The sequence below is a fragment of the Nothoprocta perdicaria genome, unplaced genomic scaffold (genome assembly GCF_003342845.1).
Source record: "Nothoprocta perdicaria isolate Ctin4 unplaced genomic scaffold, notPer1 scaffold_12, whole genome shotgun sequence".
NCBI classification, from domain to species: Eukaryota; Metazoa; Chordata; class Aves; order Tinamiformes; family Tinamidae; genus Nothoprocta; species Nothoprocta perdicaria.
Genome location: NW_020454316.1, coordinates 462,725 through 474,173, shown reverse-complemented (window position 1 = coordinate 474,173; position 11,449 = coordinate 462,725). Strand labels below are relative to the sequence as shown.

The following is an 11,449-nucleotide window of genomic DNA, read 5'->3' as shown; positions in this document are numbered from 1 at the left end:
CGCCGGCCTCTCGGCGGCTGCTCTGCCCAGCTCGGAGCAGGGGAGCAGGAGGGGCTCTGGGGGCGGGAGGGATCCCACGGGGATGCCGGGGATGCCGGTGCGCTGCCGCGGCGGCCGCGCTCCCTTTGCTGCGGTGCTGGCTCTGCAGGGCTCGGGCGGCCCTCGCGGCACACAGCAGCACTGCGCCCGAGCGCTGCTGCCYGCGCACGCAAGGCAGGAAATTCCAGCGGCCAGGGCTCACCCGAGCCAAGGACGGGCACGGGCGCAACCTTTAATGACAGACCGGCGCGGAGCGGGGCCCTGTCCCCAGCCTGGCAGCTCCGGTGCCGCAGCCGCGTCCTTCCTGCCGGGCGGCTCCAGTGCGTGGGCGCTGCGGGACGCGGGGTTTGCGGAAGGGAGGGAGGAAGGAAGATCCTCCCCGCACAGAGCAGGAAGAGGAGGATTCAGCTCCMGTGAGGCTTCAGGGAAGCCAGGCGTCCCAGGCCAGGCTGCCCCAGGAGCTGCTCGGGGCTCTGTTTAGTGGATGGCTTGAGCGACGTGAAATGAAGCAAGCTTGCCRCGCGTGCAGTCCAGTACTGGCCTCCAAATTAGGTTCTGTGCACTTCAAAATTACCATTTTGGGATCACTCAGGTTCTTTTACACAAGCTGTGCAATAGCTTACTCTGTAAGCAAATCTATTACTATCCTAACTTTCATCACAGCCTGAAGTGCTCTTCCAACCACGAGCTCACTAATCAAAATTCAAACTGGGARCTTCTCTCTCATCTTTTCGTGCTCTTCCCAAGATCCCGTCCTTCCCTGGGTGACAAATGTCACGCTGCATTCCTGAAAGCCCCGGGTTTTTCCCACAAGCCGAGCCGCGCAGCGGAGAGCAATTAGCATTAATAGGCAACGCGGCATCAATCTCCTGCCGTGGATAATTCCTGCCCGCATTCCGAGGGCTGTGCACACTCTTGCTAATGGATGCCTCCACCTGGCGAGACAGCCCAGCTCCGCGCCACATCCTGCTCCAGCCATCTCCTGCAGGAATTAACTGCAGAATTGGTGCTGTTGGGAGTCCCTAACGTCCCCGAGCCCTCGGCGTTTGCGCCTGAGCTTTGCTGGGAGCAGCTTTGACCGCAAGTTCAGTCCCTGCAGGAGGGTCTGGCCCAAGAAGCCGTCAGTGCTGGCTTGCCCGCGGGGCGTGTACAGCGCCCGCGTGGGTCGTGCACAGCGCGTCAGTGTTGCCCGACATCCAGCGTGTCCGGCAGCTGCTCCGTGAAGGCCGAGCTGCTCTCCAGGCGCAAGGTGCTGTAGTTRGGTGGCGGGGTGCGGGGCAGGGGGCTCTCGGGGGGCAGCGGCAGCCGCAGGGCCGTGTTGAACGTGGGCAGGTCCTCGTCGAGGCACACGGGGTTCTCGTGGCCTTGTCTCTCCAGCTCGCTCTCCTGGGATGGCTTCCCGCCCTGCCTTCTTTTCCGGTCATTCCACCATTTCTTCGCCTTTTGCCACCGCCGCCGCATCACGATGGAAAGCGAGTCAATGAAGAAAACTTCCACAATCTCAATGACGCAAACGACTGAGCAGCTCATCCAGAGGCCCAGCTGGCCCCCGAAGTTGGACAGGAGAATGACGAGCTGGAAGAGAAGGGAGCCCAAGGTCAGGGGCTCCTCGGGAGCCCGGCTGGGGCGCGCGGGTGGCTCCTGCGTGCACTGCAGCTGCAGCCGCACGCGGGGACCCACGGGCCCTTCCTGGCGCTGTCTTCTCGTGCTCTGCCTCGCAGGAAGCTCCTTCTGCCCTTACCCCAGGCAGCCTGCAGGCTACCGCATAGCTGGGGACCAAGCAGTGTGAAAGGCTGCTCTGAATAAAAGACTGCAAAGGGCAAGGCGGGGAGCCCCAGGGTGCATCATCCGCGGCCGGTCTCCTGCCCTGCCTGCGTGGGACCAGGTGTGTGGCTACACGGAGTTTCCCAGCCCGGCAGGAGGAGGAGGCACCTTCGCCTGGTCCCGAGCATGCAGGAATCACAGCAGCTACTCACCGTGTTGGCGGGATTCTCTGAGATGAATCTCTCATTCAGGTCTTTGTAAAACACCATGAGGTTTGCTAGGTCCGTTCTGAGAAGGGAAGCAGAAGGAGGTTGAGGTTTTAGTAAAACAATAACATGAAACATACTGAAAAACTATGCAAATAACCAGTTGGACCAGTAGGGCTGGGCCGCTCTAAGGGAGCTTTTTCCCCAATTGCCATCATTAGGGTTGCTGAGATTGTATCTGAGCTTGAGGTGCAAGCTAGAAATACACAGATGGAAACTTACTTGTTTAGCTTCTTGTTGATTTTCTGCCCTTTGTCCCAAGACAGAACTCGAAGCATCCAGTCCTGGAAGAGTTAAAGAAGATAATGTTGTGCTTGGGAGCACTGGTGCAGACGTGCCCTGGAAAGGGAGGCCGCACCTCGCACCCATGAGACTGGGTTTGGCTCCAGAATGAAATGCAGGGGACGAGCAGCAAGAGGAGCCCTGGGGATGGAGGTGCAGGGAGGCTCCGAGGGGAGCTCAGAGAGGTGCTAGCAAATGCACAAGGAGCCCCTGGCTCTGCACGGGATCCCCACAAATSCCCTGGCTCTGCAYGGGATCCCCACAAATCCCCTGGCTCTGCACGGGATCCCTGGACGACGCTGCCACTGACCTCGGACACGGTGGACGGCCACTGGGCGATGCTGGTGGTCAGGGCCCATTCCTTGAAGCTGCAGAGAAAGGAGGCTGGTTACCTGCCAGCAGGAGCTCCTGCATGCTCAGCATTTTCCTTCTGGTGCTGGGCAGGACCTACCTGCAGGCGTCTTTGCAAATTTGCTGACAGCCCAGCTGCTCCTTCACGAACTTTTCATGCAGTCTGTAGTAGCAGTACACTGTAGGAGGAGAACAAGGTGTGTGTTTGAGGAGCCGAGCAGGAGCAGGGGTGTTTGGCTGCCTGGGCTGCACGGAGGCTGCTTGGATGTAGGTGGCCTGCGTGCCTCAGGCCTTCGCTTTCACCTACGTGACGGGGATAACAGGATTTCTCCTGTGACCATTGCAAAACGCTCTGGGTAGTGCTTGTCACTCGCTCTACACGTGCACGGTTGCCTCACACAGCGAAGCCTCCAGCTCGGCCCTCCTGAGAGGTGCACACACAGCAAGCACATGCCCAGGCTGCCGGGGACCGGGAGAAGGGCTCTGTGACGGGAGGCTCGGTGGAGCTGAGGCAGATCTCCCGCTTTCCGGGAGCTCTGCGCCGGAGGTGTCCCTCCAACCCGGTTTGGGGCGCTGGGACGGTGCCGTGAAGGGACCTGCTGCCCGCGGGGTGTTTGCACCGAGAGAGCTGCGGGGACTTACTCCAGTTGGGGTTCTTCTTGTAGTTGCAGTACTCGGCGCCGGCGGGAAGGGGCTGCGCGTACTGGGCACAGCCGCACGAGTCCACCATGGCCTTCTGGAAACAGGAGTGCAGGCAGATCTGCAGGGAGGCAGAAACCGGGAGCTGGGCACGCAGGGAACGCACAGGGCTGCGTTCTGTCTCCCCAGGCGTGCGGGGAGCGCCAGGCTCCCGTCCACCTAAAGCATTCTGTTCATTACTAGCAGCTAGGAGATTAAAACCTCTTTCCTTGAGGACTTTGGGCTCTGTTGCCTGAAACATAAACCAATACAAGCGGCAAGTGTCATGGGGGGAAAGATTGCAACACGAGACATCAAAATGCAGCCCCTTCTGAGCAGGGGCTTCTGCGAGTGCTCATCTTTTCCTTCCCTTTCCTCAAGCTCCTCAGTACCGTAGTCATTCTTCCTATGGCCAAGGAAGAGGCACTTTAATCCATGAATCAACAACTAGGTGTGGGGAAGTGACTCAGCAGTGAAAACGTTCTCAGGTTCAACTCATTTGTGTTGGTGCATGTTTGGAGACTGGGAATTGTTAGGATTAACAGGGCAGTGGACCTGACATTTTGTGCAGAAATGATTAATCAGTGGGAACAAGCGGGAACTAATCTTTTATTCCAGAATTTCCAGTACCGAGTCTTTTGTTCCCAGTCTCAGCCCTCCTGAGCCATGAGATTCTGTGCACTACTTGTGTTAAAAACCTGGGATAATGTCCATGTGATCTCACCTGGCACTGCATCACAGCAGATTTCATTCCTACTTCCCCATAAAATAAAAATCCAGCTAGGCACAGGATTTAGAGAAGGCGGCGGCGAGGACAGTTATGGTTCTTTGCACAGAGGGTGCCAGAACAAGTGACACTCTCCAAGAGGACCCAATTACAGAAACCATGCAAAATTAGTGGAAACTTACTCTGTAAACATCCTGCTATCTGGATACTGATTAGATGGTATCTGTTACTCTTGGAGTCCTAAAGGTCACAATTTCTGGCTTCAAGGGTTACTAAGCTGCAACATTTACTTGGCCAATATTTTCCAGTCTCACATTGCTTGAAAATTGCCTAATGAGCTAATGTTCTCTCTTTATCTAACAGAGTGCCTAGGGGAACTTCAAACATCAACTACTTAGGAATAAATCTTGGATTTTTAAAAGTCCTGTGGTATTTTACATCAGTGATTAAAAACAGTAACCCTATGCCTGGACTGTTAACAGACTAAGATCCTGAACTGCAGATTATGGCAAAGTTTTTTTTAGGAAGGTAGTTTTCAAGTGACTAAGAAAAACCACAAATGCAAGTGAGATTTACCTGGAGCGAGTAGCTCTTGTTGTAGAGATTTTCCACTGGTATGTCGGCCCCGGTCTCAGTGCAGTCGCTGTAGGGTTTGCTGAGCTTGCGAGACCGAGTCTGGGAATCAGAAAAGAGCAAATCTTGGTGGGGATATCACAGAGGAACCAAAGGATTCGACAGTGTGGTAGTTCATTGCAATCCCAAAACTGCACGAGAAGGAGCAGCTTCCAACTGTGTCTTTAACTTTTGCCATCTCAATGATTTTTGCCRATCGCCTGTCGATCGGCACCTTTTGGTTCGGTGCCCCTGTCCCCCACGCTGCTGTAGCTGGCTTCTCTGGAGTCTTTKCTGAGAACCTCTGCAGGGGTGCTGGGACTGCATAATCTAATAGCGAGGACTTTTTTGCAGCACAGTAACTCATACATATGCTTTCTCTCACTGCAAATCCTAGTGACCGTGCGACATTTACTCGGTGTGAAACAACTCGGTTTGTTTTGCTCTGAAGACCTGTACTGCTCCGGGCTGGTGCTCTACGGGCTGCTCCTGCGCTGTGGGTAACAGCACTTCGGGCGTCACTAGTGCTCAACAGCACCTCTCCAAACAAAATCCTTGTATCTCCTTCAGGCCTCCTCCACGAACCGCTTGGACCCTCCCTCTGCTTTCAACACCAACAGCTTTTCCTGCTGCGCAGCCCGCCTGCAGAGCAGGGTTTGCGGCGCCGGAGCTGTGCGGAGGGTTGAGCGCTGCAGCCCGGGCCCCAGGACGCACCCCCTGCAAAGAGCGTTGCCCCAAACTGCAAGCACGGTCACTCGTTGAAAAACCCATTCACTTGGGCTTTCTTCCTATGCAGAGTTTAAATTAGTGCCTGCTCTTGCAAAGGATATATTTAGCAGGAACCTGATAAATGCCTGCATACATTTAGGACGGTGCTTATAGACCTACAGGCTGCTGGGGTCAAAGCTGATAGCAGGAATTACCATTTTTATCTGCAAAGCAGTAAACAACTACRGCACTGTAGAAATGCAAATCTTTATAATTATGGCTTCTGTGACAGAAGGTATTGCATGCATGGTGCAAGCCAGTTCTTTCAAAAAGATGCTAAAATCACTGCGAAAAATAAGTGATATCAACACGAGAGATGGAGGAGCTTCTGAAAACTGAAACCAGCTTTTGTTACTAGCTTTTGTGGGCAACCTAACGCTGGGATAGCTGCTCAGGGAGCCTCCTACTGTATCTTCTGGCAGGTGACAGACCCCTTGTATGGTTTATTTTGTCATGCCATCTGTTCCTGCAAAAGCAGACCTGGTCAGGTACTGAAATAATTTCCAAACTAAATATTTAACTAAAGCACTGAAACTCCCACCAAGTAAAGCCTTGTTTGCATTCCAGACATCCTGGAATATTTTTGGAGTGGCGAGGGCATTCTTGCACACAGCAGAAATACATGAGCAATGACATAAACACAGTGACCTAAATTAAATGCTGGGACTATCTGCAGTGACTTTCTACTGTATGGCATAATAGTTATAAAGGACATACATGTGTATGAGACTTTGCCTCCTTTCCACTTTTTTTTTTGTTGTTGTTGTTGTTATTGTTCTGATCCCTTTTATTCACTTTTTGTTTGTCAGGTACCATTTCTAGCTGCTGGTAGATTCAGCTGTTGACGCCGCAGTTTTCCAGACAGATGGAAGATATTTAGCTGTTCGCACATTTAAAACCAGCAGCCTTGTTTTTAATGTCCTTTCTAATGCATGGCCTATCTAGCCCTGGCACACCCAGATAAGCAAATTAGCTGATGCATCTGATCCAACCATCAGAAAAGCAACGGCAGAACCAAATTGCTCACTTGAGAGCCCATGCACATGAAAGGGGCCGCCGGCCGAGCCTGATGCTTCCCCGGCTGCGGGGCCGCGGGGCGAACGCAGGAGCCGCGGCCCTGGAGCCGCCCGGCTGCTGAGCCCGGCTGCTGTGAGCCCGGCTGCTGAGCCCAGCACCTGCTGAGCCCGGCTGCTGTGAGCCCGGCTGCTGAGCCCAGCACCTGCTGAGCCCGGCTGCTGTGAGCCCGGCTGCTGAGCCCAGCACCTGCTGAGCCCGGCTGCACTAGGGGGATTGGACTAGATGATCTCTAGAGATCCCTTCCAACCTTAAACATTCTGTGATTCCGTGGCCCCCCCACCCCTGCACCGCAGAGCCATCGGGCAGCTCGCAGCACCTCTGCAACCGCACGCTTTGCCATGAAAAACAAAAAATCCTCAGAAAGACCAGAAGGTAGGAGGAAAGGGAGAGGGAACAAAATCCTCAGCAGCTTTTTGTTTTGTTTTGTTTTCTAAAGACTCGTTTTTCCAACAGCCCTACAGCAAGGGAAAACAGCTCAGGAAAGGGCTGCACCAGGATGCTCCTCGGGCACCTCACAGGTACGAATGGGAGGCATTAGAGGCTATCCCAGCTCCTGGCTAATGTTCGTATGCTGTGCAGACCATATCTACACCTGCTTCATGCAAACGGTGCTGTGCACCTCGAAACAAGTTGGTGTCACTCACAAAGTGCATCCCTATGGAGGTCGCTGCTGCCGTCTCAATTTCCGTGCCGATGTCCTCGATGAAGGGATACTCGTTTTGATCGTGGACGATGATCTTGGCCCCGGTTGACGTCACCAGGAAAGGGTTGTAGTCTGCTTCATCTATATACAGAACAACGTGCAGTCCTGAGGAGCAGAGGCAGGGCAGGAGCAGGGTTACGCCACAGACAGCTTTTCTGGACCGGGAGGGCAGCGCGGTTTACTTAATACTCGTTAGCCTTAAGTGGAACTGTAACACCAAGTGAGGCCTTTGCAATGCCGCACTCAGACTCTTGCAGCAAGCACTGTCCCTCTGCAGACCCCGCCACAACAAATAATGCAAATCTCTTTAGAATGCAGCTGAAACTTACTTTTAAATGTTATATAACTGAGAAGCAGTGATTTCAGATGGAAAACATTAGTGATGCAATGATATTATCTTTGTATTCTCTGGCAATAATTTGCACTAGTTCAAACAAGCATTTCCCCAATCAGGTCGTACATCTAGAGCCAACACATCAATCACTCTCCAGCAGGATCCAGTTCGCTGAGCCGCTTGTTATCTAACAGTTCCTGCACAAAGTGAGTTTCCTTACCGTACTCGCTGCCTCCCGTGGAGGTGCTCAGGATTGTCTCGTTCTCGCCGCTGTTGAAGGTGTAGCAGTTGCCGTGCAGTGGATGGTGGAAACGAGTGAAGTGCCTAAAAGACATCAAATATCCTTACATTGCCCTCTGCAGTTGTAGCTGTCTGCGGCTGAGACTTACTGGAAGGGCTTTTTTTTTTTTTTTTTGGCAGAGACTTAGCACGACTGGATTTTGTTTTCTTTTTGGATTTTTGTTTTGTTTTTGGCAGGGACTTTATTTGCTGAAAAGTTTTTTTTTTTTTTTTTTTTAATTATCTTGAAACTAGGTGGACATATGACCTGCTTTATAAGCACTGGGAAATGAAAAGTTTAGAAGTATTTCATGTGGGAAAGGGGACGTGGGGCGTGGGGGGAGCAGATTTACAGAATAACAGGGAAGCGGTGGGGACAGAGTCCTCCCTTATTCAGCTCCCAAGTGTCAGGAGGACCATAAATCCTCATTTGTTTTTTCAGGAAAAAAAGAAAGGCTTAGCCACTGTCATGTAGGGGCGGCTGAGGAAACACCCTGGTGATTTAAGCAAGCTTATGTCCTACCTGTGAGCCACCCTGCCCATTGAGGCAAAAGCCTTTATCCCAAGAAAATTTGTGATGCTTTTGCACTACTGCAGACATCAGCAATACCTGCCAAGCTGTGAGTTAGAGCTTGGCACCTTGACTTGGGAAGTTGCTAATGCAAATATATATATATATATATATATTTTTATATATATATATATTTATATTTATGCCCACAGGTACATGGGGGAACTCTGTTGTCAACCCCAGCACTATGGAAAAATCCTCCTGCTACCACCGCACATGGAAGTGCATTGCCAAAATCACAAGCGGGTAAATCTCACTCTGTCAAGAAAATAAGAATTTCTCTGAAATATGAACAGTGCAACCCTATGCAAGYGAGATTAAAGAACACAGTTAAAATGCACGAAGCTTTGCATGTCTATTTTCCTTTGAAAATGAAAGAGGTCCTTGCTGGAATTTTGCGAATAGCAAATGCTCAGCTCCTACACACTGTATATTTAGAAACAAATTGTTAAACCAGAAGGTATTTTCTGTGAACTGACCTTTTGTCACAAGAGAKGCCATCAAAGAAACATGTTAGTATAAGGTCATCGGCAGAATAGCTCAGTTTTTCTTTAGTCTCCAGGGGAATTTGTGCCATGATGTTCATATAATGCAACTTGTACCATTCCTGGATAGCGTTAACGCCAGAACTGAATGTGTAGAGAGCACATTCGCTGCTGTTGTTTGCATCACACTGGTAATTACAAACAGGAAAAAACATTCTTTCAGATGACAAGAAATTATGTATTCCACAAAGTATGCATGATATAGCTTAGCTTCTTTTCAAAACAGGTATAATGAAGTATGAAGTTAGAGTAGCAGCAATAGGACAAGGGAGCACCAAAAAATAACCCTTGAATTTGGGGCTAAACGTCAGGGTCAGATGCTTCAGGCTTGAAGGGGAGAAGGTCAGGGTGGCACCACGTCTATTGGGGCTGCCTTTCACGAGGGCATTTCCCTTGTGGAGGGTTGCGGGGGAACCCGCCGGCAGCCCTGGCGCACRGCAGGAAGGACAGAGGAGCATCTGGAGCTGCGTGCACTAGAATCGAAACCCATGCAAGCAAGAGTGCTGCTCTGTGGGACACCAACCCGGACACCCGGCCCTTGCCCCACACRGAACTTGCTGGTCACGGGAGAGGGACACTCACCAGCTGAAAGCCAATGATATCGTTTGAGTCGCCTGAGTTTACTATGGATGAATCTTTGTGGAAGACTTTGCCCTCCATTTTTCTCTTCTGGCCACTGTAGAGGTCAGTGACCATCTTGGAGAAATCTTCAAACTTCAGCAGAGGGATCTGCTGGAAGAATTCGCTCCCTGTGCTGTTCCCGTCACCAACTGAGCGACGGACCTTGGATTTGCCCTCCGAAAATCCATAGAAAGTTTCCAAAGCGTTTTTTGTCTCTTTGTCCAACTCAGATAAATAGTCTTTCATTGCACTGTACCTATATTGGAGAAAATGCAATATAAAACTGTGTGTCATTCATCTCATCTAATCTCCTCATCGCAGCATTTTGTCCATTGCGCTGTGAAACTAATGGCCCGGGACAGAGTTTGTCGCCGCATCGGTGCTTCCTCCTCAGTGTTACATGAACCCGAATCCATGTGGGCAGGAGCCGTCCTGCCCGCTGCCGGATCCCACCAAGGGGAGCACAGGAGCTGCCAGATGCCACCGAGGGGAGCACAGGAGCAACACACACCGAGCTCCGGAGAAAGCGCCAGCCAACACCCCAGCTCCTTGCTGGCTTTGTTAGCAAGCTCGAGGGGACAGAGCAGGAATTACCAAAGGAGAAGGATTGTAAGACACGAGAGAGATSAAAGAGGTGGACAGAAAGTGTAAAGAGACTCAGCTGGGAAAATAAGACTACGGACCTGTGGCAATGCGATCTAAGGTGCAGATTCCTAGGGCCAAAGGGCCCAGAGAGTTGAAATGCCTGGAGGGACCGAGATGGACAGACGACTGCAGAACAGGCATCAACAAAAAGTGCAATTAGGCAGRAAAGAAACAGCTTAATTGTGATCGTTCATGTCAAGGCATCCCATGGGGAGGAAAAAAAAAAAAAAGGAGGTGACAGATGTCCATGCCCCCTTTGCCTTCTTTGGGAACCAGGAGCTGTTTGTAATCCTTGAAACCCTAGCAAAAAAAAAAAAAAAAAAAGAGCATTTAAAGAGAACCACAGAAATGATCAGGATCTGCGTTCAGCTGCAAGCTAAGCAGAGCAGCAGGCAGGGAGGGAAGGATGTGATTATAAGGCACGAGTGTCTGAGCAGCATTAGCACACGGGTAGCTACATTATTCAAAGTGCTGTAGAGGGAAAGCTAACAGCAAAGAGAGGCTGCTAGAGAGCAGCACTGCAGAGCAGCAGCAAGAGCAGCGCAGAGCTGTGTGCGGGACAGTTAAAAGGGGATGAATTTGGTGAGGACAGCCCCGTCTGGCGCGGGGGCCGGTTCCGTCCCCTCCCCGGACCTGGGCAGACCTCCTGGGATCCCGGTATCTTACTTGTAGGGGTTGATGTTGCAAATGGTGACGGCCGGGAAGGGTAGCTTCTGGAACTGGACGGTGACGGACACCGAAGCGCTGTAATAGTTCATGAGGAGCTCAGCGCACTGCCACAGGATGAGCCCGACCGCACTCAGAGTTAGCAAAATCCAGATGAACCTGCGCAAGCGTCCGCGGGACACCACGATGCGCCGGCAGCCGTGCGTGTTGGTGTTGAGGCAGTACCACCTCATGAGCTCGCTGAGAGTGGGCGCCTGGGGGCCCGTCACCGGCAAGGTCTTCTTGATCTTGGCCGTGATCTTCTTCCCGGGAGCCATGGCAGCGGCTGCGGGGAGACAGGGAGCTGAGCACCTGGCGGCTCCGCGCGAGGGGTGCGCGGGGTGCTGAGGGCTCGTCGGGCCGGGGACGCCTCGGGGCTGGGGACACCCCGCGGCGCGGGAAGGGGCTGCGCGGGGCTCCCGCACCCCGCAAGGGAAGGCCGGGAAAGGGGGGAAAGGAACCGCCGACGGGAGCGCATCCTC

The 11,449-nt window shown here is 52.4% G+C and overlaps 1 protein-coding gene across 2 annotated transcripts; it reads right to left on the bottom strand.

Annotated features, from left to right (window-relative positions):
- Window positions 1–412: 412 nt before the first annotated feature.
- Window positions 413–11,245, bottom strand: SCNN1G (sodium channel epithelial 1 gamma subunit). Of its 2 annotated transcripts, none has more exons than XM_026054090.1 (12): window positions 10,929–11,245; window positions 9,579–9,873; window positions 8,931–9,124; window positions 7,822–7,925; window positions 7,209–7,372; window positions 4,684–4,782; window positions 3,345–3,462; window positions 2,803–2,881; window positions 2,662–2,719; window positions 2,292–2,353; window positions 2,016–2,091; window positions 413–1,614 (listed from the first exon to the last, which is right to left on the bottom strand). In XM_026054090.1, the coding sequence occupies exons 1-12, from the start codon at window positions 11,243–11,245 to the stop codon at window positions 1,219–1,221; spliced, it is 1,962 nt and encodes a 653-aa protein (XP_025909875.1). In that variant the 3' UTR covers window positions 413–1,218. The 2 variants fall into 2 exon arrangements, with proteins under 2 accessions (XP_025909875.1, XP_025909876.1); XM_026054091.1 differs by having other exon boundaries at window positions 11,088–11,111.
- Window positions 11,246–11,449: the final 204 nt, after the last annotated feature.